The sequence below is a fragment of the Emys orbicularis genome, chromosome 1, assembly GCF_028017835.1.
Source record: "Emys orbicularis isolate rEmyOrb1 chromosome 1, rEmyOrb1.hap1, whole genome shotgun sequence".
Classification (NCBI taxonomy): domain Eukaryota; kingdom Metazoa; phylum Chordata; order Testudines; family Emydidae; genus Emys; species Emys orbicularis.
In genome coordinates this window covers 141,236,424-141,264,365 of record NC_088683.1, presented here as the reverse complement: position 1 = coordinate 141,264,365, position 27,942 = coordinate 141,236,424, and the positions used below count along the sequence as shown (strand labels likewise).

The 27,942-nt window shown below is 42.2% G+C and overlaps 1 protein-coding gene across 1 annotated transcript; it reads right to left on the bottom strand.

Moving 5' to 3' along the window:
* Positions 1-291: 291 nt before the first annotated feature.
* Positions 292-27,784, bottom strand: TIGAR (TP53 induced glycolysis regulatory phosphatase). Its single transcript, XM_065420555.1, has 6 exons — positions 27,724-27,784; positions 21,727-21,764; positions 16,249-16,370; positions 6,545-6,622; positions 4,149-4,259; positions 292-1,885 (listed from the first exon to the last, which is right to left on the bottom strand). Exons 1-6 carry the CDS (start codon positions 27,753-27,755, stop codon positions 1,439-1,441), a joined length of 828 nt encoding a protein of 275 aa, XP_065276627.1. The 5' UTR covers positions 27,756-27,784; the 3' UTR covers positions 292-1,438.
* Positions 27,785-27,942: the final 158 nt, after the last annotated feature.

Genomic DNA, 27,942 nt, shown 5'->3' with positions numbered 1-27,942 from the left:
TTTAAGAATTGCAACATTAAATAAAATTCTATGGTAAGGCCTAGGTGTTAATCAGTAAAGCACTTTGACATATACAGGCCCCTTTAAAAGACAGCTTGACTAACATGTTAGAAAGTAGCTCCATTTTGCAGTTGTACAGTCAATCCGAGAGAACACCCTCTAATAGTTCCAATATAAGAAGATACAGGATTTGTACTTAGCCTTGTAGAATAAGTATCAAAAATAAACCTTGGGGATGACACATGGCATGCTGAAAATCCAAGAAATTCTACACATAGGGCTTTAATGATTTTATTTACAATCTTTTAAGATATGCAAATTGCGAGAATAGTTTTACTACAACATATATAGAGGTCATTACATGTGCGCTCATACATGCGAATACTAAAGACACCCCAAAGGTGGAAGAACATACAGTATTACTAGTAACCATAAGCACTCGTTGAGTGCTTACAGCAGCCTAGGCCCTGCAAATGTAACCACTCATGAGAGTCCCATTTAAATCATTGGGACTCTAGCTGGACACAATGTTCCATGTGCAAGAATTCCTTTTCAGGACAGAAGTCATTATTTTGGAAATGCGCAAGTTAGCGCTCCACACCCTACTAACAGTTTTAAACAATCAACACTCTGCATTTGTACAAGGATTTACAGGAGAGGATCTCAAAAATGTTTTAATAACCTGAATCCTCACAACACACCTGTGAGGTAAGTTTCATCGTCCCCATTTTTGCAGATGGGAAAACTGAGGCATGGCGAGATTAAGAGACTTGCCCAGGGTCTCACAGCTAGTCAGTGGCAGAGCCAGGTCTTTCCCCAAACACCTGCGGTTCCATGGTCTTCCCACTAGACAATGCTCCCTCTACTAGGTTATACTATTACATTAAAATAGGAACACATTTACATTTATAAAAAAACAACTTAAATATATAAAGTTACAGCACAGTAGGTTGGAGAAAAAATTAACTTCCTTAGTTACAGTATTTCTAAACTTTTTGTCATGTAATACTTTTTGAAAAACAGCTGATGATATGCATGACATTTTTGGTAGAATGGTAAAAAATACACACTACAGCAACAGATATCCAGGAGTCCTGAATAGTAATATCTTTAAGTTCCTGTTCATAAAGAATATGTTTTAGTATAGTTTTTACAATACTGAATTACTATCAAGCACTAAGGTCATCTATATTGTGTAAATTATTGTAAAACAGATTATTACAATTCTTCAGAATCTTACAGTATAGTGCCAATAACTGAATTCAAGTCAACCCAACTAACTATTAAGACCAATTTTCCAAATATAACATGAACTTAGTCAAGACTTATTTGCTAATTAAGGGTATTTTTTAAAATAAATTATTTCTCATGTTAAATAACTTAAGACTAAAAATGCTATATAATACATTTAATATTGCTAACATTTTAATTGTTTGAGCTACAGATTTTCAGTATTCACATCTGCTAAATGATCGTCTCGATTAAGACAAATACAACTGATTTCAGGTTTAATCACATCTCCATTTCCAAGGTTTATAATGAAGTGACTCACTCCAGTATTAGGGCTCACAGAAGATAACTGAGACTTTTTTAAAGCTGATGGTAAAGTGCACTTTAGATCCAAAACAAAATAACCAAACCAGTTTCTCATGTATGCCCCATGACTCACCACCAATATATTGGGATTTAACATTTTTGTATCTTTGTCAGTATCAGAATTAAGTTCAAGTCCACAGCAGTGGTTTCTCAAAGGGAAAATTGGTTTTCCTTCCAATGTTTCCAAGCCATTGCCTGCCATACCCAGAACAGCTTGTTCTTTCTGACACTCTTCTTCAATAGAAAGTTGGCACAGAAATTCAAAGAAATTCTTTGCACGTGCCCTTACCTAAAGTGTTAGGAAAAAAGAATATATTTGTGATGACTGCAATAACTCTGACCAGTGAATTTACTGGTTGCTTTTTACTGGCTTTATAATTTCACTGTCAATTGTTCTACAACACATATAAGTTACGTAACCCACAAAGACTGACTAGAAAACTTAAGTAGCTGTATCAGAGAAAGGCAAACGAGCTTCCACATGGCAATTACCAGTAGCAGGTCAAAGTACTAAACGTGGAGACGATTATTAGTTCTCAACCCTCTAAATCCAAGGAGGCTGACGGTGAAGGTAATTTCTCATTTTCATTAAGATAACAGACTGATTTATCATAAAGCTATCCATGGGCTAATTTTAGATTTAGAGGAAAAAATCCCAAATCAGTTGCCATTGCCATCAGGTCTAGTTGTTTCAGGTTGGATGATGACTTCAGGATGATGTAACCCCCGATTGAATAGGATAGAAAACAGGATCAAAAACACAAACCCAACCGCAGTGCATACACACTAAGGGTACGTCTTCACTTACATCCGGGTCCGGATGTAAGCAATCGGCTTTCTGAGTTCGATTTATCGCGTCTGGTTAAGACGCGATAAATCGATCCCGGATCGATCCCGGAAGTGCCCCGGATCGATCGCTGGTACTCCAGCTCGGCGAGCGGAGTACGCAGCATCGACGGGGGAGCCTTCCTGCCGCGTCTGGACCGCGGTAACCTCGGACTAAGGTACTTCGAATTCAGCTACGTTATTAACGTAGCTGAATTTGCGTACCTTAGTCCGAAGTGGGGGGGTTAGTGTAGACCAGGCCTAAAGGTACCAAACCCAAAGTCAACTTTGAGCTCAACAGGTTTCTGTGCTGATCACTTGGGACACAAAGCTTCGTAAATTCACATGTAGCCAACTGACAGGTATCAGCATGATGATTCCAAATAAACATATCAAGACTAAAGGAGAATAGAAGGGCAATATTTAAATCCATTCTATTAAAAGGGAACAGTGCAGAATGGAACTGACAAAAGACACCTCTGGTTGAGCTAAGCCTGCAATAGAATAATTTACTCCTGAGGGCATTCTGTGCCAAAAGAATTAAAATTTGTGCACAATATTTTAAAATTCTGCAAATTTTATTTGTCAAATAAATGTGGAGGATCCAGCATGGCATTAGGGAGCACAGGCCACTGGCTGCACAGAGGTGGGAGATGACTGTGCAACTCCCCCCACCCTCCCTCCAGGGGACATGGACTCTGCGGGGAGGCTGCCCCCAAACCTGACACAGTACAAGGACCGGGCCTGCCCCGGAAACACCCCAGGGCCATGCCCCTCAATGCCAGGTGCACCAGGTGTGGAAGGAAGGCTCAGCAAAGCAGGATCCAAATGTAGAGGGGCTTAGTGTGGGGTGATCCAGGTGTGGGTTGAGAGGGTTCTGTGTGGGGCAATCTGGGTGCGGGCGGCTCAGTGGGGGAATCTGGGTGTGGGGGGATCTGGATGCACAGGGACTTGTTGGGGGGGTTCTGGGTGCAATGGTAATGGAACTCTGCAGGGGGTGAAGGTGGTTGGGGCTCAGCAGGGAGGCCTTTAGTGAGGGGGGTCCAGATGCTAGGGGAGTGGGGCTCAGTGGGGTGGGGATCTGGGTGCGGGTGGCTTGTCGGGGTTGTGGGGCTCATTGGGGGGATCTCAGTGCAGGGGGTGAGGCTCTGCAGGAGGGTCTGGGTATGAGGGGATCTGGATGCATGGGAGTAGGGCAGATGGGGGAGCAGCTCCCCGTACAGCGATCCCTCCCCCTGCAGCTGAGGAGCGATGGGTGCAGGAAGTTTGTGGAGCTTCCTGCAGCCAGGGAAGAAATCTGAAGGTGGGTCTGACTCAGCCCCGGATGCCATGCAGGGGAAGAGGAAGTCCCGTCCTCCCCGGCCCAGCCCAGGCTAGCAGTTGAGCTCAGCGCAGGGTAGGAATCACCAGCCGGGTCTTCCCCAGTCCCACCTCCTGCCCCACAGTTATTTACCTCTCTACTGGCTGCTCTGGGCACCCAAAACATACTGCTGGGGAGGGTCGCATGACCGTTCTTGTGGCTTCCCTGTCAGAAAGCCATTTTTCTGCAGGGAAACACAGAAATCAGCGGGTGACAAATTCTACACATGCTCAGTGGCACAGAATTCCCCCGGGAGTAAGAATAGCATTCTTTCATTAACAATACAGAGGTGTCTGCACTAGTATAAAGGAAATGTGTAAGGTAACATGGAAAATGGGGCCTGAACAAACAAGTGGTAATACCATACCTCATCTAGTGTTTCTCCTCCAGATGGTGTAAACGAAGGACATTGCTCTCCAGCAGCCTTTGCCATTGCCTTTAGGTCACTCAATGGTCTTCCTTCAGCAATCCCATATTTCTAGAAAAGACCATTTATAGAAAAGGATTTACTAAATATTAAGAAAAATTCAGTCATACAAATTCAAACTCAAACTTCATTTAAAGATTCAGTTCCTGTTTCCCTTTTAACATAGGCAATAGGTTGAACAGCACTCTCACTCCACACCAAATGCCTGAAGAGGTCTGTATTTGTGCTATTTCATTTACTGTTAGTTTCTCCAAATAAGTCATTTTAAAGTAATCATGCATTTCTAATTTAATGAAAGAGTGAATGTTTCAAACATCTTGGGCTGTTCTTGATCTATGTGCCAGAATTTTTCTATCATTCTTGGTACACAAAATCCCAGTAAAGGTTATAATGACCTATGTAATGTTATAATGTAAAGGTTATAATGACCTATGTAATGACTGTTCGTAATGTAAAACCTCCAAAGTCCAAACAGAAAGCATTGGGATTCTGCTGTAGCTAAGTGATACTCAACATACAGAGACATTTTCAAAAGTACAAATGGGAAATGGTCACCCAACTGTCCTCTGTGCCTTTGAAATCTCTCCCATAATTCACAGAATAAAAATCAATTTGGAAAACTGGTTATTGGGATTTTTCTAAATATGAGCACTCTAGCTGTTAAAAATACTCTTGGAACATCCAAAAAAAGGCTATATTTCACAGATATGGGCAGGTTAGTTTGGGTTAGGTTTTTTTTTTTTTTTTTTTTTTTTTTTTTTTAAGATAGGAAAAATAAGTACTGTAATATATATTTTTAGTTCTCGGACCCTAAGAACTTGTAACCATGTGTTAATTATAATGATTTGGCTGAGATTATATAAGTCTCAAATGCTAAATTCACAGGAGAAAATGCCGATAGAACCCCAAGCACATCCCCCCTCCCACCACCACCCCGGTTTCACAGTGAAACAGACCAAACGTCACATTGTAAAAGTAATCTTTATCATTTTTAGTGGATGTTACATATAGGCATTCAGTTTATAATACATATTGTATTATACACCTTATATTTATAGAGCATCTTTCATCCTGAAGGTCTTTACAAACAATACAGGAATCAATTCATCCACCCCTAAGGTGGAATGCAACACCACCACATCCCCACACTACATCACAGTAAGTGAGAACAGATAATATATTCAAGTGAAAGACAGGTTTAGTTCTATGTTACGAGGCACCATGATGGGGAAATTGCTGTAATACTGCTTACTATTTTGAGAAAACAGGCAGTGGACGCTATACAGTTTTAAAAAATGCACAAGTATATAATCCTTCCCTCAGTTATACAAATCCCTGCACTCTACTTACATAATCACTACAGTGATTTCAATATCCATACAGTGAACAAGCAAATCTCCATTACTTACTTTAACAGCTCTTCTCTAATTAATTCCCGTACTCAGAATTGACGTTGTTTGCTAGCAACAAAAGGTACCTCAATATCTTACTCCCTTCAGATGAAACAGAAAGGCTCAAAATTGTCCATGACAGAATTCACAAAAGCAAAGAAATCAGGGCTCTGAAACTTCTGAAAAGGAAGACATTTTACAAAACCCTTTAAAAAAAATCTTTTAAAATTTTCCTCCTTCCTCTCATCCCTTCCCTCCAGTAGGGCTTATCACCAGAACAACTGGTATGTGTATTGTATATTTGAAGAATGCAGGCTCCGGAACATGACTACATTGCAGCCATTTAGGGAACAAAAGCCTTCCTGATTCTTCAAGGAAGAAGAAAGAGGGGGAAGTGAGGAAATGCTACAACTTTTTCCTTCTTTTAACAGGATTACCTTTGGCAGTTTGCTATCTTTTTTTTTTTTTTTTTTTGGGTAGTGTCTCCTTTCATTTAAAATTAAGTTGAAAATACCAGTACTATAACAACTTGAGTACACTTCCTGTTAACACTATAACAGCCATAACCTAGGTTAAAACATGCCCCAGACTCCGTTTATTCAGTTCAAGTTATAGTTAAACTCATACAAGAGGTACAATTATGCATTTGTGTGGACAAAAAAATAATAATAAAGATTAATTGGGTAAGTAAGAGTCTGCAGGTGATTATATAAGTTAGACTTAAAGTCAAATTCTGCCTAGTATGACTGCAGAAAGCACTGAAGCAAATGAAAGCCTTCGTATACCTAATGGCAGAATTGCAACTTTCATAATTACAAAGGATGAATTACCAAGCTACCTAAGCATTCAGATAAATGAGAAATTTAAAATATTTGTATTGTAAGTGGTAAGTTACATTTACAAATTATTCAATTTGAAGACAGGAACTAGTAACTTGGCACTTACCCTCTCTCGAAGTCTTGCATCATACTGTATTACAATATCTTTGCAAAACTTATTCTTTCCTATAATTGTGGATGCAGTCTGAAAAAATAAATGTACAAAGTCACATAAAAATACCATTTTTGGATGTTAAAAGGTTCCACAGGAAAAAAAAAAAGGCAATTAATTGTTAGGAAGGAGGTGGTTAAGTGATTTAGACAGGTTCTGCCACACAGCAGTAGATGCTTATGATACTAAGTTGTGATGTACCAAGCAAAGCAAACATTATACATGACCTAACTAATATATTAAGATTGCAAAGTTAAGCACTCAGAAGTTAAAAAATGCCTGAATTAAGGCTGCGTGTGCATCTGCATTATGCGACAGTCTTTAATTACACGATTGCATTTTTTTTTCCATGGGACCCCCTCTTCATTCAGTGCATAGTATGGACAGTGTTCACTAATAAGCAACTATTCAATATTGTTTTATCATTGTTCAATATGTGGCCCATGCCTTATTTACTGCACATTATTCATGCCCTGCTCTGAAGACAGAATTATTAATTTCCTCATGGGCTTTTCCATGGCACTCATCTCTCTACAATACCTGAATACTTCACAAACATTTATTTTAACAAAACCTGCAAGATGAGGGGGTAGTTTTATCCTCATTTTTACCACTGAATTCAGTTGCAGCTGAAAGCGATCAGCACTCCAGCAAATCAGACCCGAGGCCCTCAATTCAGGAGATGAGGAACACGCAATTAGCAATCACCAACAAAAAGTTTGGCTTAAATTATTTGATTAGCATCACATAGGTACTCTGTGGCAGAAGTAGGGATGGAATCCACTTCTCTAGGGAAGTATTCAACTGCCTGGACCACGAGACACTCTTCTCTTCCTGAAATCCCATGCCTCATTCAGGACACACCTTCTAATCAGGCCTATTCTGCATTGTGCACCAAATGAGGTGGGGTTCTGTGGAATACACAGTATGTGATTATGTAATTAAAGACTATCATAATGCACATGCACAAGGGAGCCAGATTAGGGTTGCAAACGTAGCCTTAATTCTGGCATTTCCTAATTTTTTGAGTGTTTGACTTTAGCAGTGAGAGTATAAGAGAATATGTAACATTAGTTTCCTAGGTTTTAAAAAAAACCCAAAAAACTGAAAAAACAAATTCCATCATGAGGCATACTGACATCTACATTATCCATCAGCAGGGTTGGAACCTTCAGACCCACCACACAGGCTGCTGCCATCTGAGCTAACTGCGTAACTGATAGTAGTAGGTTGTCATCCACTGTGTGGACCATCCCTAGGGGGTATAAGACACACTGTCAGTGTGTTTCACAGATAACTGCTGGCAGCAGAGAAATGGAGAGACTCAAGAATGTTGGGTTTAATTTCAGACTCAGATAGGGAATGTGCTCTCGTGGACAGAGACTTTTCTGCCTGTTGCCTCCAACTCATACCTGCCTCTTTCCCACCCCGTCTCCTTGTCCCAATCCCCTCCTCCACTCCCGGGCTCACTTTCCAATTCTCAAACTTTCCCCGACCACTTCCAGCTTGGCTCAGTTCTTCCCTTGTACCCAGGTCCTTTGTCAGATGTCTCCCATCTCCCTTCCCCTCCCACCGACTAGTTCCTAGTCCCAGACTCTGCCTATCCAGTTACACTCCCGTCCATCAACCAGCTCTCAGTCCCAACCTCCCATTTCCAGTTCCTCATCCAATCTGTCCCTCTCCTTCCCCCACTGGCTCAATCCTTGCCTCCCCTCCTTCATAATCCCAAATTTCTCTCTCTGGCCCCCCTTCAATTCCAGTCTTACAAGACTTCTTGTCCCAATCTACTTTTTCCCTCCTCGATGATCTGGCTTTTGTCTCCTTCGCATTTAAATCAGACTGCTTCCTCCTCCACGCTGCCTGGGTGCCAGCAAGTTGGGGGAGCGGGCACTGATAAAAGGTTCCCTGCTCTCACTTCCAGTGCCTGGCCCCACCATGGCCTGCCACAGCTCAGAGCAGCCATTGCAGGGAAAGTCCAGTTTTGCCCCTGTAGCCCTAAGGCTGGAGCATGTTCAATTACTGCGTACGGATGGCACATGTGCAGTCATGACTGATGTACGAACTGAGGGGACGGAGCATGCTGACTGAGGATGGACTCTTCAGCAATTTCAGCTGCTAAAATCAAAGTCTCTGAGGATGTATGTGAACTGCAATTTTTCAAAGGCTTATAACTTGGCCAAATTTTGGGCAGATTTTCACTAGGATGGCAATAGGCACACCCTGACAAAGGCCACCTCCTGCTAAATTTCAAAGGATAGGAGTGCTAGAGCTCCACAAAGAGGTCACCAGAATCCCCCTCAACATGGACAAAAAAAATATTTTTCTCAGTCTTGTTCTCAGGAATAGCAGAGCCATTTTGGCTGAAAGCTTCAAAAAACAGCTTGAGGCAGACAACCAGCATGGAAAATTTCAGCCCAAAGTTATAAGCAACTGAGAACAGTCTTGTAATGGGAAGTGTCATGCATCTTTAATAATAAGTGGTACCACCAGCCCTGTCTATTATATCCTTTTTCATATCTATATTTATATGCAAATGGATATCACAGAAAGAGTTACTAATGGGCTGAATACAGAAGAATAAAGCATTAGTAAATCTGGGAAAGAATTTAGAATTACATGGTTTGAAATGTACGATTTCTATGACATTTGGGCTATAGTCACAAACCTGTAAGAAATACAAATATACAGAATATGTTCTGTTTGGATTGGAGTGTGCTGTTTCCTCTGTATCCTCCCTTCCAGCCTCCCATTTTTTATTTATTTTTTTTATATAGATATAGATAAATAAAATAGTATGGGCAGGGCAGAAGACAAGCAGGCATAATTTCAACTATTTCAGGGTAAAGTTTAACTTCAAACAGAGGTCTTGTAGATTAGGCCCAGCCCATGTAAAAAAAAAAAAAACCTTATACTGAAGGTACTCTTGATGTGCTCCCATGCAGCCCTTTGTCAAATGAGTAATCATTAAGCACCAGATTCTGCACCCATTCTTACCATTTAGAGTACTGCTGTGTTACTCAATGCAACTTAACCACAGGGTAAGCAGAGGGTGGTAGAATCAAGTTCTGCAACATTGCATCTTCGACCTCCCCTCTAAATTACTACTACTTTCTCTGGAATCAAAACCAACAGGGCCACATTCTGGTTCTTCAATCTCCAAAGACACCTTGTATACAAAATTGCTCATGTGGAGCATTTATTATGTACTAAGCTATGAGTCCTACTGATCAAAGAGGACATCTGAAAGAGTAGTTTCTTTTTACAACTCGAACTATATCCTAAATTTTCTTCCCTCTTAGTTATACTTTCAAATCTGGTCTTCTGGGTAGACACATTATTCTTAGGTAGATTAAATTTTAAAAAAAAGGTGTTTCAGGAAAAATTTGAACAAATTACCGTATATACTGGTTCATAAGCCGAATTTTTTTAGTAAAAAAGGGAAGCACCAGAGAGGGGGGTCGGCTTATGAACGGGTACAGAGAGGGAGAGGTGGGACACAGCCCCTCCCCCCAACAGAGGGAGCAAGGAGAGGCAGCACAGCCAGCAGAGCCAGAAGGGAAGAGGCGGGGCCAGAGTCTCTCCGCTTCTGGCCACGCTGCTCTCCCCCCAGCCTCAGCTCCGGGACTGGCAGGCTGCAGCCGTGCCACTCAGCCCTGCCCCCCAGAGCAGGCTGTGGCCGTGCCGCGCCGCCCGGCCCAGCCCGCTGGAACACGCTACGGCCCCGCCATCTGGCCCAGCCCGCTGGAACACGCTACAGCCGTGCCACCTGGGCTGGCCCACTGGAGCAGGCTGCGGCTGCGCTGCCCAGCCTGCCGGAGCAGCTCCAGCCAGGTCAGACATCCTCCCCTGGCCCTCCCCAGAGAAGGTGGGAATGGATGGCATGGGGAGAGTGTGGGGGTCTGGGCTAGGGTCGGGGTCATGTGTGTGTGGGGGGGGTCACAGGGGTTACTCCCCTGACTCCCAGCTTCTCCCCCCCAAAAAATTTCTCCACCAGTTGCTGTTCTGGCCCGTCAGGGTAAGCAGCTGGCACGCTGGGATACTTTGTTTACTTAGGTTTATCTCCGCGCCTGCAGACGCTCGAGGTAAACAAACCATCTCGGCCCGCCAGCGGCTTATCCTGATGGCCCGGGAGCCAAAGTTTGCCGACCCCTGAATTATAGGGTCGGCTTATGAATGGGTTAAAAATTTTTCCATTTTTACTTATCCATCTTGGGGGGGTTGGCTTATAAACGAACTGGCTTATGATCGAGTATATACGGCAAGTGGTTTGAGATGTAATAACTGGGATATTTTCCTTGCCTGAGTCTCAACACTGCTTTTCAATACCCATGAGTTCTTTGTAAATATCTTTGGTGCTGTTGACAAACTTAAGTGACGAAAGTTACTATTATTACTAGTTTGTCAATTTTAAAGCATTTCATGACTGGTATATGCCTTTGCCAGATTCATTCACAGGAAGTCTCCTGGAGAGACTAAGGCAAGAAATAAGGATAGAATTTCTGTATGAAATCTGCACTTCCTGAGTCATCTGATCTATCACACTAGTCTCTTTAAAAACAGAAATTACAAAATTATCCTGCATTTTAACCCTGTCCACCAAATTATATGCAATTCTTCCCAATAATTAGTGTATTCTCGCTATTCAAGTAGTTTGTGAAAATACTTATTAATACTGGTCCTAGAGCACCCCATTCAGTCCTGCAACTTACTAAAGGCAAAAACCACCTCCATGTTTAGCCAATTGTGTAGTCATCTTTTAGCATAGTTTCACCTAGTTAATATTTGTCTAAATTCCCCAGGAAACTGCAATGTGTAGGGACCTACCAAATTCACTGTCCATTTTGGTCAATTTCACGGTCATAAGATTTAAAAAAAAAAAAAAAAATCATAAATTTCATGATTTCAGATATTTAAATCTGAAATTTCACGGTGTTGTAACTGTAGCGGTCGTGACCCAAAAGGAATCTATGGGAGGATTGCAAGGTTATTATGGGGGAGGGGGTCACAGTATTGCCACCCTTACCTCTGTGCTGCTGCTGGCGGGGTGCTGCCTTCAGAGCTGGGCACCTGGCCAGCAGCCTCCACTCTCCAGCCACCCAGCTCTAAAGGCACCACAGAAGTAAGGGCGGCAATACTGCGACCCCCCTACAATAACCATGCAACACCCCCCCGCAGCCCTCTTTTCGGTCGGGATCCGCAGTTTGAGAAATACTGGTCTCCCCCAAGAAATCTGTATAGCATAGCATAAAAGTACACAAAAGACCAGATTTCACCATCCATGACCTGTTTTTCATGGCCGTGAATTTGGTAGGGCCCTAGTAATGTACAACAAGATCACACAAGTTAATAAAGTTAAGCTATACCATTCCATTTCCTTCAAAGAAAATAGTTAAGTTGGTTTAATGTTACATTTTTGATTAACTTGTGGGATCTACAATTTTTATTTTCCACTAGGGGCACAAATATTGTCTTGTGAAGCAACCAGGTATTAAAGTTAAGCTTGTTAGACTAAAAAGGTCCCCCCTTCTCTTCCTCCTTAAATAGGCACTAATGTATGTTAGCCTATTACCGGTTTCAGAGTAGCAGCCGTGTTAGTCTGTATCCGCAAAAATAACAGGAGTACTTGTGGCACCTTAGAGACTAACAAATTTATTAGAGCATAAGCTTTCGTGGGTAAAGAACCCACTTCTTCAGATGCATGGAGTGAAAATTACAGATACAGGCATAAATATATATTGGCACATGAAGAGAAGGGAGTTACTTTACACACACACACACACACACACACAAGCCCCAATATTTTTTGGCCAGTGAATTCCCTTGTAAATATTGGTTTCAGAGTAGTAGCCGTGTTAGTCTGTATCCGCAAAAATAACAGGAGTACTTGTGGCACCTTAGAGACTAACAAATTTATTAGAGCAACATCACTTGCCCCATAACCTCAGCCATGCTGAACACAACGCCATCTACAGCCTCAGAAACAACCCTGACATCATTATCAAAAAGGCTGACAAAGGAGGTGCTGTCGTCATCATGAATAAATTGGAATATGACCAAGAGGCTGCTAGACAGCTCTCTAACACCACATTCTACAGGCCATTATCCTCTGATCCCACTGAGGATTACCTAAAGAAATTACACCATCTGCTAAAAAAACTCCCTGACAAAGCACAGGAACAAATCTGTACAGACACATGCCTAGAACCCCGACCAGGGACATTCTATTTGCTACCCAAGATCCATAAACCTGGAAATCCTGGACGCCCCATCATCTCAGGCATTGGCACCCTAACATCAGGCTTGTCTGGTTATGTGGACTCTCTCCTCAGACCCTACGCTACCAGCACTCCTAGCTATCTTCGAGATACTACTGACTTCCTGAGGAAACTAGAATCCATCGGTGATCTTCCAGAAAACACCATCCTGGCCACTATGGACGTAGAAGCCCTCTACACCAATATTCCACACACAGATGGACTACAAGCTATCAGGAACAGTATCCCCGATAATGTCACAGCTAACCTAGTGGCTGAACTCTGTGACTTTGTCCTCACCCACAACTATTTCACATTTGGGGACAATATATACCTTCAAGTCAGCGGCACTGCTATGGGTACCCGCATGGCCCCGCAGTATGCCAACATTTTTATGGCTGACTTAGAACAACGCTTCCTTAGCTCTCGTCCCCTAACGCCCCTACTCTACTTGCGCTACATTGATGACATCTTCATCATCTGGACCCATGGAAAAGAAGCCCTTGAGGAATTCCACCATGATTTCAATAATTTCCATCCCACCATCAACCTCAGCCTAGATCAATCCACACAAGCGGTCCATTTCCTGGACACTACTGTGCTAATAAGCGATGGTCACATAAATACCACCCTGTACCGGAAACCTACTGACCGCTACACTTACCTACATGCCTCCAGCTTCCATCCAGGACACACCACACGATCCATTGTCTACAGCCAAGCTCTAAGATATAACCGCATTTGCTCCAATCCCTCAGATAGAGACAAGCACCTACAAGATCTCTATCAAGCATTCTTAAAACTACAATACCCACCTGCTGAAGTGAAAAAACAGATTGACAGAGCCAGACGAGTACCCAGAAGTCAACTCCTACAAGACAGGGCCAACAAAGAAAATAACAGAACACGACTAGCTGTCACCTTCAGCCCCCAACTAAAACCTCTCCAGCGCATCATCAGAGATCTACAACCTATCCTGAAAGATGATCCTTTACTCTCACAGATCTTGGGAGACAGACCTGTCCTCGCTTACAGACAACCCCCCAACCTAAAGCAAATACTCACCAGCAACCACACATCACTGAACAAAAACACTGACCCAGGAACCTATCCTTGTAACAAAGCCCGATGCCAACTCTGTCCACATATCTATTCAAGTGACACCATCATAGGGCCTAATCACATCAGCTATACCATCAGTGGCTCGTTCACCTGCACATCTACCAATGTGATATATGCCATCATGTGCCAGCAATGCCCCTCTGCCATGTACATTGGCCAAACCGGACAGTCTCTATGCAAAAGAATTAATGGACACAAATCTGACATCAGGAATCATAATACTCAAAAACCAGTGGGAGAACACTTTAACCTGTCTGGCCATTCTTTGACAGACCTGCGGGTGGCTATCTTAAAACAGAAAAACTTCAAAAACAGACTCCAACGAGAGACTGCTGAGCTGGAATTGATATGCAAACTAGACACAATCAACTCAGGGCTAAATAGGGATTGGGAATGGCTGAGCCATTACAAACATTGAATCTATCTCCCCTTGTAAGTATTTTCACACTTGCTTCTTATCAAACTGTCTGTACTGAACCATCTTGATTATCACTTCAAAAGTTTTTTTTCTCTTACTTAATTGGCCTCTCAGAGTTGGTAAGACAACTCCCACCTGTTCATGCTCTCTGTATGTGTGTGTATATATATCTCCTCAATATATGGTTCACTCTATATGCATCCGAAGAAGTGGGTTATAGCCCACGAAAGCTTATGCTCTAATAAATTTGTTAGTCTCTAAGGTGCCACAAGTACTCCTGTTATTTTTGCGGATACAGACTAACACGGCTGCTACTCTGAAACCAATATTTACAAGGGAATTCACTGGCCAAAAAATATTGGGGCTTGTGCGTGTGTGTGTGTGTGTGTAAAGTAACTCCCTTCTCTTCATGTGCCAATATATATTTATGCCTGTATCTGTAATTTTCACTCCATGCATCTGAAGAAGTGGGTTCTTTACCCACGAAAGCTTATGCTCTAATAAATTTGTTAGTCTCTAAGGTGCCACAAGTACTCCTGTTATTTTAGCCTATTACCAGTCACTTGGGAATTCAGTCCATCCTCCACAGTTCTCAAAGATACCTGGCAGTGGTCTGGATACTTAGAGCCCTGCACAGACACAAAATTTATATCCGCAGACACGGATATAAAGCGGTATCCACTGAGCTCTACGGGCTGTACCGGGAACCACAGCGGTGAAAGCAGCAGCATGTCAGGCCACCGCTCCCAGGAGCCAGCACCCTGTGTTGGCAGCTCCTCCAGCGTGGCTGTACCACCCCTCAGCCCCACCCACTGGGGCGGGCAACATGCTCACCGGCAGCTGTTCCTGGTTACCTTAGTGTGTGCAAGCGGCTCGCATGCTCCCGGACAGGAGTCCCTTCCATGCAGCAGTCTGTCTCCTATCCAGAAGCGTGTGAGCCATTTGCACACATTAGCACGACCACAGACAGCTGCCGACGCGGGATGCTGGCTCCTGGGAGTGGCGGCCCGATGTGCTGCTGCTTTTGCCGCTGAGATTCCTGGTAGAGTCCTGCAGCTCCCGTAGATACCGACTTATATCTGTGGATATAAATTTTGTATCTGTGCAGAGCGCTATGGATACTACCTCTACTAAATCCTGCAGAGAGTTAAAAAATGAATTTTGTTGGGTCCTACTGTCTTAATACCTTCAAATTATCTAGGTACTGTATATTTTTTAACCTTCTGTTTTCTGCTTCTAGCCTCTCCTCTTTCACCATTTTGTTATTGTGTTGAATATCCTTTATTAACCATATTTAGTAAAGATGGAAGTGTCACTATTAAGCTAAAAAACGGATGTAGTTTTTAAATGTAAGCACTTCTCAGAATATTTTTTAGAATTAAGAATAAATGTTCTTAGAAGTTCCTACATAGTGGCAGCCATTGCCCCTGGACTTTTTGCTTACGCTGTCTCTCAGTTAATTAAAAACATAATGGGTTACTATTGGCAATGTCAACTGTTGGTCTTCGTATAAACAGATTTTCCTTAAACATCCACCATCATCACAGCCAGATTCTCTTGAGCTCCTATCACCACTATCTGAGAGGAACTTATGTAGCAGCATTCCATGGTTATGTATATTGAAAAAATATCCTAGACCCCTAATGTACAACGTGCACTGAAGATGCAAGTCATGGCTGATGTATGTTAAGTCAGTGGTTTCTTTTAAGCTGCCTTCACTCTTTGGAGAAGAGCTCACCTTCTACATAAAACATTTTAGTTCCAAACTTATCCCCTCCTTCAAAATTGCCACTGCATTATTTTGCCCCAGCACCCCAAAATACGGAGATTTAAATTTACTTTCAATTGCCTGAAAAAGTACTTGCCTGCTTCGCTCGAAGGAGGTCACTTGAGAAGACATGAGTAAACTTTACATTGCTGAGAAATACACCAGCAGCATCTGCTTGTCTGAAACCAGTTGCAGAAAGGGGCTCATCCACACCTTGTCCTGAAAAATAAAATTTTCCCAGACAATTTAACATTTGAATTTTAATTAATTTATTATTAATTATATGTAATGCTGTAGCATTCAGCAAATCCAGTCAGGATCGGAGTGCCATGCAAACATGAATACAATCCCTGTCCCGTTTTCCTTTACTGTGAAACTCAGAATTCAATCATCGTGCAAACTAAATGGGAAAGAACAATAGTAATAACTCTAGGAACACACTGAATGATTATTGGTAAGTGATTATTGGTACAGTATTTCAATTACAAAACAAAAAAGTTAGCTTACATATATCAAAGTAAAAAACATGTATGCAGAAGCCTGATTTTTCAAGAGTGACTAGTGAATTTGAGTCCCTTGACATCCATAATCAGTAGCTATTTTTAATAGTTTAGGCCAGAATGTTCTCGAGACAAAGCCAAGATAGTTTGACAATCCCCTCCCCCCCCTCCCCACACCATTAAAAAAAGATTATTCAAAGTTCTGTTTTCCTGTGTGTATTCTGTAAATACATTATGCTTCCCCTGCTGTTTCCCACTCTTCTGACACCAGAAATCCCTCTTGAGGAAGAGCAGGAGTAAGAGGAGGTTCCATATCTGAGGAAGGTAGCCAGTAGGTGTGTTAAGATGACCAGAATGATCTAAGGGGGGGAATTTAGGATGCCATGGGGAGTGGCTTGTCCAACAACCCCAAGCCTCATCTCCTCCTCCTCTGGTCCACACTCTTACCTGAAAATGGCATTTGGGGTCCAGAGGCCGGGGGTATGTGTCTTTCCTGTCAGATCAGAATAAGTGGAGAACAATGCTGCAGAGGTGGTTCTCGCACAAAAGAAATCCACCAAGATTTCATTCACTATGCCTTCAGTGGCAACACAGACAATAGGAGCACAAGAGATTGCAATTTGGTTTCTAAATATCTGTATGCCTGTATTTGGCCAAGTGAGAGCTTATGATTTTCATTTTTTTGCAATTTTGATAATTATCAATTTTGATTTTAATTTTTACAGTTGCAGTAAGTTAAGTGGGAGTAGGATGGGGACAGGATGGTGCTGACAGTGGAGCTGCAGGGGGCTCTCTGTGCAGCCGAGGGGCTCAAGACATCAGGGTGTAAGGTGTGGAGGAGACTGCAGTCTTAGCCTAACAGAGCAGACCCTCACCCCACCCCCAACCAGGGCTGCAAGGAGGAGGACAAGTCCCTGGCTGAAGGAGAGACCACCTAACTGCTGAACAGTTCCTGTCCAGGGACAGCTCCTGCACTCCTGAGTGGGGCCAGGAGAGTGGAGCTGCAAAGGGCTCTCCACATGTCCGGTGACACCAGATCCCTACAGGTGCAAGGGGCAGGTGGAGGTTGTGGTCCTGGCCTGGTGGAGCAGACACACCCCCAGCCAGGGGTATGAGGGGGAGACCACAACACTACTGAATGGCTCAGTCCTTGGGCAGGAGCCATTCAGCAGAAAGGTGGCCTTCCCCGCAGCCAAGGGCTCTTCCTCCTCCTCCTCTCAGCCGTCTCTGCTCTGCCGTGCCAGAACCACAGCCTTCCCCACACCTTGTACCTGCAGGGATCAGTGTCACCGGCCCTGCCACAGCACAGGGAGCCCTCTGCAACCCTGCTGTCATGATCCCGGTCTCTTGCTCCTGTGACAGCAGGGCTGCAGCGGGCTCCCTGCACTGCAGCAGGGCCAGTGACGCCAGATTCCTGCAGGCACAAGATATGGAGGAGAAGATGCACTCACCCCAACTACCACCAATGGAATTTTTTCCCATCGATTTCAGTATCAGCTGAAACGGATGTTTACCAACCTCTATCGATTAGAAGTGAATCCTGCAAAACCTAGTTATGGGCACTGCTGTAGGTTTTAAATATTAAAAGATTCTCTTTAGTTGCATGTGGGAAGGGGACCAAATAACAAAGTGGTAATATCCAGTATCCAATTTAAAACTAGTGAACAGTAAAAAGAGGTAGTCTAAACAGCAACGTACAGATGTGGCTGGAGACAATCAACGTGCTATTAGTGCCCCAGCTGGTATGCTGCTTCTTTTCCATCAAATATCTATGAAAGTCATCTCATCAGCAAATTTTTGTGAGCAACTTAAGATAAAGTTCTTACTAAGAATATGAATCTGACGAATAGTCACAATTATATTTACATTATATACCACAAGATATGTTAGAAGAACTTCATAGTTGCTTTACTTCAAAGTAAAACATTCAGAAGTAAAGAAATGCCAGAATTAAGGTTGCCTGCACAAGCTTAATTCAGCCCCCCTTATTTGCATGCATTATGATAGTATGTGATCATGAAATTACTCTATTTTTTCCCACCAAACCCCTTCCTCAGAGTGCACAGAATGAACAGTGCTCACTTACTAAGCAGCTGTCGAATAGCTTGTTTTGTACTCTTTGGTCAACATGTAGTTCCATGTGACATTTACTGTACACTATTCAAACCCTTCTCTATAAAATTATTCATTTCCTCATGGGTTTTTCTACAATGATCATTTCTCATATCTAAGTGTTTCACAAACATTTTATTTTCACAACACTCCTGTGAGGCAACAGGGTATTATATCCCCATTTTACAGATGTGGAACCGAAGCACAGAGATTAAGATCAAAAGTATCCACTAATTTTGGGTGTCCAATTTAAGATGCCTAGGGCCTGGTTTTTCAGCGTTGTTACAATTATATAGTTCTTTGTACGCTCAAAGCACAACTTCCATTGAATTCAGTTGCAACTGAGAGTGCTCAGCACTCCTAAAAATCAGACCTCAGGGTCTCAGGTTGTGCATTCAGATAGTCAGAAACACAAAGTTAGTGGCCACTGCTGAAAAGTTTGGTTTAGGTGACTTATCTAGCATCACGTAAGAACTCTGACCAGAGACAGGATCCACTTCTCCAGAGCAGCATGCAACTGCCTTAGCCGTAAAACCATCCTCTCTCTTTCTGCAATTGCCCTCCTCATTCACTATACACCTTCCACCTTGTGCAACAAACAAGGCAGGGGTCCTACAGACAACAGCCTCCGTCACTACACAAACTTTATTCAACATCCCCAACCCTACAGTTCCTTGGCTAGCCAGTCCCAGTATTCACCCTTCTGGGCTCCTCATCCTAGTCCCAGTCTCTCCCTCTAAACTCCATATCCTAGTCTTCTCCACCGCAGCTCCCAGTTCTCACCACCCTCCTTGCTCTCTTAATCCCAGTCTTCCTAAATCCCACCCCCCCCCCAAATCTCATCTCAGGAAGTCAGTCACTTCCCCCCTCCCAGGCTTCTTACCTCAATCTACTCTCTCCACCAACACATCCTTTGCACTGTCTGGATCTAGTTGCTTCTGCATTCCAATCAGGCTGCTTCCTCCTTCACTGTGCCTGAATGCCTACAGGTGAAGCACCCAGCACAAGAGCTTTCCTGCTCTCAGTGCCTGGCACCACAGCAGTCAGAAGCAGCAACTACAGGGAGTCTTGCTCAGCCCATGCAGCCCTGGGCTGCAGTATGCTCAGTACAGTTAGAATCTTCAAAGAATTTAGCTGCCAAGCTAACAAGTCTCTGAGCATGTGCAAACTGAGTTTTTCACAAAAGCTCATAACTTGGTGTTGCCATGGGGGAAAAAAACCCTCCCAACTTTGGCAAATATGCACATCCCTGGCAAAATTCAATTCCCTTACCAAATTTCAAACTCTTGCGCCAAAGCATGGAGATAAGAGAGCTTCTCAACAAACAGTCATAAGAATTTTTAATATAAGCAAAACAATGTTTTCCCCCCCGTCAACTTTCTGATGAACGGTATAGTCATATCTCCAGAAATTCTTAAAAAAATTAGCCTGAGACAGACACCTAGCATGGAAAATTTCAGCATGAATGGCTGAAGTCTGGCAAAGTTATAAGCAACTGAGTTATAAGCAACTCTTATGACGGGAAGCATTGGGCATCCTTAGATACCCTTACTTCCAGCTCTGCCTACAATCACATTACTATTATTCTAAAGCAGAATGTTCAAGTAGAAAAAAAACAATGTGTTAATTTCTTTTTAATTGGGTCCTGGAGAGACTACATCACCTAATGTCCTGGAAGTTACCATCTCTATTACAGTCTTAGACATTTTGGAGGCATATGAACTCTATTGAACTCTGACAGTTCAAAGTTGGTATAAATTATCAAGGCACAATCCTAATCCAAAAGATAGGTCTCTTACCATACACATTATTTGGTATAAACAAACTGACAAGTTAACTTGGATGTACTGATCAGGTTTGACTGATTTAAATCAGTGTGATTTAAATCTGAGTTTATTCATGATTTAAAACAAGCACAAAACTTTGACTTAAATCAAGGATTTTAATCTTGTTTTGCATTTGTACTTTATTTTCCTAAGGTTGAGTCTCACTGATTAGCAACCATTAGAACATGTTGATTTGCAACTCAATATAGTCTTTATACTAATTTTAGTACTTTTTGCTAACCAGGAGGATACAATGCATCTATAAACATTTATTTAAGTAATTACATGGCTTAAAATAAATTTAATTTTTACATTCATTTTATTATGCTGGAAAATTGTGAATGACATTTACTAGATGATTAATTCTTTTTTAACGCATGATTTGCCTCAACCTGCATTTGGGTGCAAATTGGAATTCAATTAAAAATGCATAAAAACAGCTTTTTGTTTTAGTTAAACCACCTTAAACTTGCTGGATACATATAAAATAAGTTGATCAAAACATGTTTTGCATTTGAAACTAAATGATTTTATTAAACAAAGGACGTATTATCTATAGTTAGTGAATTGAACTGATTGTTTCTGATCACCATGCCCTTTAAAACTTTAGAACAAGGAGAGCTCATCCTCTCTCACCTCATTTTTATTCATAGACTGGGAGAGGAAAACAAGCTTTTCTGCTTTTTTCAACTCCCAAACAGTTTCTCAGCTTTGAAGGAACCAGTAAGTAATTGAACTGAAATAAATAAAATGAAAAGAAAATATTCTCACTGCACCTGCAACAGAGACGACTACTGTTACAGATGCTTAGACAGTTACTTCCACTAGTTCAGTGGTTTGACTTCCTTTAAAACTTGGGCTTCAAACAGATACTGCTTGTATTTTTTTAAAATTTAGTATATATTAAAATTGTTTAAATTACGCTTAGGCCTTAATATATAGTGTCATAATTTCAAATAGGCTTATTTTTTAAAAGAAATATGTACTCAATTTAAATATTTCAATTTTTAAGTCATCCATTTTTATCCATCCTGATATTGGTAACATTTCAGTTAACCATAGGCTGCCCTATTGCAGAGGTATATGTAATTATTTAATCTCTAACAATCTAATGGTCATAGCAGGATTGACACTAACCTTGAAGTATCTTGTCTTTGTTGTATCTTGTTTCTCCACTGTAAGATAGAAATATTTCAGACAAAGAACAACCACCTTGTCTAAAAATAGTGTTAGTCAAAATTTAAAAACATTTAGATACTAGACGTAAACACTGCATCAGCTCAGTACTATAATAAGGGGACCACATTGCTGTAAAGTACAATATCTTTTTCAGTAAAATGTGCTTAAAGCTCTCACAGTAACAACTTCAGAAACTTTTTAAAATAATTAGTTCCAATTACTCCTTCAGTGTTCATTAAGAATAAGCTTCTTTGGAATCAAGGTAAATGTAGTTGCTTAATTTCATAGTAAACTCAGCACTATTTAGTTATCTATTAAAACGTTATCTACATTTTAGTTTCCTCCTCTCTCCATCCTAAAATAGCGATTTTATGGAAAATGCACACCACTCCATTTTTTTCATCAGACTCCTATGCTTTGAAAATGAGCCTATACAAAACATAACAATAAATTTGAAAGTATGAAAACCAAAGAAGGAAAAGAATTTAGGGGTACAAAAAGTGGAGGGACATAAATAGGATTAAAGAAATAGAAAGGAAAATAAAAGGACTTGTCTACACATGAAAATTAATCCAGAATAAGGTAGGTTGTGAATTTGAAGCAAGTGTGTGGATGCTCTTATTCCAAGTCCTAAAATACCATCAACAACACTTTCTTGATAGTGGAGCAGAAGGAATCCTGCTTTGACCACTTAAATATATACTGGACAATGCTTTTGAGTATTTTATGGGTAATCTTGTTTTGGCAGAGGGACAGATTAAGTCTTTCCATTCTCCTAATTCTATATTTTTACTGAGATCACTGGATGGTTCTTAAATAAAGAGATGGAAGCAGAAGTTTGAATCACTGCAATGTAAAGCTGACTTTATTCAAAAGGTACAAATAAAGCCCCCCCCAGACAACACCACTTAAGTATACTGACTTCAATGGACCCAATCACATGAGTAAAATGACACATGCCTCATCATTTGCAGGATTAAGGCCAAAGAAAATGCTGACTTTCCAAACAAAGAACTATTGTCAATGCTATAACAGGAGGTTCTCAAAATGATCTGGACAGATGGCTGGTCACATAAGGCTTGCTATTTCTCCTCAATAAATTGCACATAAATACTTTCCATAACGAACAACTGCTGTAATTGCCACAGAGTTTATGCGATTCTAAAAAGGAGGGCATCTGATTGACAAGACAATCATTCTAATAAAATATGGTCAATACTACAAGACAGTGAGAACTCCCCACAACAGCACATACAATAAGACTGCCAAGTAGACAGTGAGGATGGGATTTTCAAACATGCTCTAAATCAGCCTAAATCTGTTCCCATTGAAGTCCATGGGAGCAAAATCAGGCCAATGCAGAGTACTTTTGAAAATCCCACCATAATATTTCAGATTTTCTAAAGAGAACAGTGGTTTCAATCTGGTGTATTTTCCTACTGACCAAAAAGGGAAGACTGCAGCTGGATCACCAAATCAGTGCATTTAGATTTTTAAAGGAAAACAGGAGTAATTCAAACCAGAGGAAAATAATTAAAATCCACATTTGGATTGCATTGTGCAAGCATATTATGCAAAGTAAACAAAGATTACTTTCCCCCCAGTATTTACAAATATTTTGTTTGACAATAGCCTTTTAACATCTGAATCAGGGGTATGGAGGTGAAATTTGATTTTGATTTCTCCACACACATGCCCACACTAGACAGTACACTATTCATATTATGCAGAAGTCTTTTCACAGAGATCCACTGTGACTGAAAGAAAAAGCTAAGGCTATATGTTTTGAAGAAGTCAGTGATGTCAGTGCTTGTTTTAACATTCCACAGTACTATCTTATTACTAAATGAACTCTCCGCCACTGCCAAGTCAGAGTATTTTTGGCAAGAGGTAGGTCTTATGACCAACCAAGCCGGTCTATAAATAGCCTTAACTAGCCTCACATGCAACAGTGCCCATTATGCAACATCAAAAGTCATTAATATAATCAGTCTTTATCTTAATGGGTTACCAAAATACAGAAGAATAATTTCAAATGTTTAGATCTAACAGAATATTTACCAGATGCAAAATTATCAACAAGTATTTCCCAGAATGTTACCACAGATGTGTCACAAAATTTATTATAACAAAGAATTATGTTAGGTTTAATTCCAAAACAGTTAATAGGTTAAACTACTACATCTTGTGAATGCTATATGAAACCACTGCATGTCATCTTTCTGTATCACAACATTTTATTCTTGATATGCTGTAAATACAGAAAGGCAGACATCTGCATTTCAATCCCTTCTGTAGCAACTTTTGTTAAGTTTTAAGTGCTGAATAAAACAGAAGTTATCAGGAAAAGCTCAAAAACAAAACTCTTTAGAATTATAAAATAATGCACATTTGATTCAGTCAGAGTAGTTTGTAAAGGAAAGAACTCCAAAAAACTTATGTCAAAATTGCTAAAAACTTATGCAAACGTTAGCCAAAGTGCTAGAGAAGGTAACATCTTTAAACAGGCATTCTGTCCTTAATGCATGTATTTTTTCTTACTTTTGGCCTGGAGTTTAGGGGTTAGCTAATAACTGCACCTAAGTTTGTGTAGATGAAAGGGTCCATTATTATAGAATTATTATATTTTAAATGCCTGCTATATTTGTTAAAGTTCAAGACTTAATGAAAGAGATAGGGACATATACACAATATGTTCAATTTTATGGTAATTAGACATAGCTCTCAGACCCCAGCAAGTTGCCAATGCCATCTTCAACCGGGCAAGTTTGGGCACAGATGCTTTAGCCATAAATTAATTTTAAGAACAAAAGTCTCAACTAGGAGATAAAAGGTGCCTCTCAGAATACAGTTTAAGAGAGACACAGTGATAATCGTTTCACTGCTATGTCGCTATATTGTTACCTTATAGTTGGAGAATAAAAGCTCTATTGGGGTTTGAACAAATGTTCATTTTGTCATTTTCTGATTTAAGTGCCTCTCAGTGTAAACTTCACATTTCTTAAATAATGCACTTTCCCAGGTATTTAGAAAGGAAAAAAGATGGAGAGGGGAATTACCTATATGCTTCTCTAAAGATGTAGTTTAAATTAGAATCCTACCCTTGAAGCACAAGACAGCTGGAAACTTCCCTAGCACTGAAACATGTTTAGACTTTATGGGGATTAATAGTTATACCTCATGAACAGATGAAATGTCATTAGCTTCAGAGTCAGAGATTATAAGGCCAGAAGGGATCACTGTGATAATCAAGCCTCACCTCCTGTATAACAAGGCCAAAGGACTTCCCTGAATTAATTCCTGTTTGAAAACATTCCCTTCAGTTCACTGATGGGTAGGATGCAAAAAGCGCCGTAATAACTGTATGACAACTACCAGAAGCTGTAAAGTAATTTTTCACATCCCACCTCTAACAGTGGGAAGGTAAGAAGCCACCCAAATACCTCAGTATTGCACATGTCCACATTTGAGCTTTGCACAAAGCGTAACAAGCAACAGTACAAGAAATATCACGCTTTCAATGCGTTAATAGTTGTCCCCACCAAAGACAGAAGTAGAGCTGTAATTGTTAAGGCCAGAAATAGAAATTGCCTCCAAACAATATTAAGATAAGAATATCAAGTGATTCAAAAAGTCCCTAAAATAATTAACCAAAAGTTTTAGTTTTCCAATAGGCAGGGGTAGTTGGCCTAACATCCTTACTAGCTTACTCACATTTAGGTCAGCATGTAGGATCTTCTGCCCACCCTTCAGCACATAGTTACTGAAAGTAGTAACATGTCCTTGGGAGCATTCCATTGAATAATGGATGTGACAGCTACAGAAACAGCAAGAATCAAATTTCCAAAATTTTGCTTATCCACAAAAGAAGAAGCTCCAATCAGTGTTTATTAAACATAGAGAAATCATTTGAGGACAGAAATTAAATAAAGTACCACTTTATAGTACAAAAGGAGACTTCAAAGTCATCTTGATCCCCAGCCAGAAAATAAATTCTGTATAGTTTCCTCTGAAGAAATCAACCATTTTGAATTCCCTCCTCAGAAAGTGGTGGAGAGAGAAAGGGGCAAAGTGTTTGGACATTAGCTGAAATGTAAAGATATGAGCAGATTGCCAGATTCAGGGTCAGGTACCCTTAGGGCACAGAAGCATGGACTTTGGGATTCCAGCACTTTCCAGGAGTCCACTGAGATGGTACAAAATTGTCATTGAACATTATCAAATGTGTATTTCCTGTAAATAAAGGGGAGGGAGGGGAAAGAATGGGTAAACCCAATGGTATCTTAAACAGTGTGCATGCATCCAAAGTTATTATGTCTGGGAATCTTTGTAAAGGTAATTACGATGCTAACAATGACCACTGCAGAAACTAAGGGATGAGGGAACATCCACTCACACTAGTGAGACAAAGCTAATACCTTAGCAAGGTGCGACTCAGGATATGTCTACACTACAACTGCTAGAGTGGCACAGGTGGGAATTCCTGGGGGAATTCTGCACCACTGCATAATTTTGCAGAAAATAATGTTCCCCCCCAAAATGGGCTGCAGAGATGTCAGATGCCCCTCCCTATACCTGGCAGAGCCCAGCTCGCAAATAGAAGACGAGGTGGGGGGGGGGGAGAAGGGGGAGGGAACTGGAGGGTTCCCAGCACACCCTGAAGGAAGGAGGCAGCGGTGCACAGGAAACCCAGTGCAAGCCCGGGACCCAGCATCAGGCAGTTTCTTCCTCTGGATCTTTGGGCTCTGTGGAGGAGGGGGTGTGAATGTCTTCGGGGACGGGACACAGCTAGCACCTAGGGGGTAGCGGATGAGAGTGTCTGGGCTGGGAGGGGCCACGGCTGGGCTGGGGGGAGGAGTGTCTGTGCCAGGGAAGGCCCCAGGGTTGGGCTCTGTGGATAAGGGGGCTGAGAAACAGGAACTGGGTTATCATAATAAATTTGTTAGTCTCTAAGGTGCCACAAGTACTCCTGTTATTTTTGCGGATACAGACTAACACGGCTGCTACTCTGAAACCTGGGTTATCATAGGGGTTTCTTCAACTCTCTACTCCTGGGGGAAACTTTTTGTGTCTCTCTATTGTGGCAGACATACTTGCTGACAGGTATTTTGAAATAAATTATCAAAATAATTGAAACCCATGTGATTATACAGTGTTATTTTGACAAATAAAATTTGCAGAATTTTAAAATATTCTGCACAGAATTCTTAATTTTTCGGCACAGAATTCCCCCAGGACTGTGGGAAGGGGATTTTCTGTAGGCCGGTTAACAGACGAATTCTTCCATTGACCTAGCTGCACCTATACCAGGGGTCAGGTTGCCCTAACCACAGTGCAAGGTTTTTCACAGCCCTGCCGAGAGACGCAGCTGGAGCGATCTAAGTTTTAGGTGCTGAACACGACTCCGTTTCCATCCTCACAGCAGGTCGCACACCCGGGGGCATCCCTGGGACTCCCAGCCTTGCTCTGCCGACTCACATGCTGTGTCGCCTCCTGCCCGAGGCCGCGCCGCAGCTTTGGCGAGGGACGGAGGAAGAGGCCGGAAGTTCCCTTCTCGCAGGGCGCTGCAGGCAGCCCATCAACGAGCCCCGCCAGACACCGGCCAGCAGGACGCAGCGCTGAGGGGCGGAGGCGGTTCATGGCCAGACTCGGGGCCTAAGGAGAACTTCCGGCCCCCGCTCCGGGCCCGGGCCCCTTCTCCCCCCAGCTGCCCGTGCCCGCACCGCAGCGTGTCCCCCGGGCTCCGGCGCGTGTGGGGTCTCGCTCCGTCGAAGCTAGCGCGAGTGGGGGCAGCCGCCCTGCCAGGGGAGGGGCGCGGCCCCTTCAGGGTCCGAGCCGGAGCCCTGGGATCTGCCGGCGGGAGCGGCCCCAGCACGGGCCAGCCTCGCACTGGGGGGGGGGGGGGGGGGAATTGGGGTCCGGGCTCTCGCTCTCACCCCGCCCCCCTCCACTCACTGCCGGACGATGGTCAAAGCGAACCGAACCATGATGCGTTGAGGAAACAGCCTCCGCGCGCTCCCTCCAACCGGCTTCTTGCCCCCGCCTCTTTACACTGCGACACCCACCCCTCACTCGCCTACTGGCTTCCACGCTGCCTGACGTCACAGGTTCCCTTTAAGCCGTTCCACCAATAAAACGTCTCCTCCGTGCCGCTCGCGCGCCCGTTTGATGAGC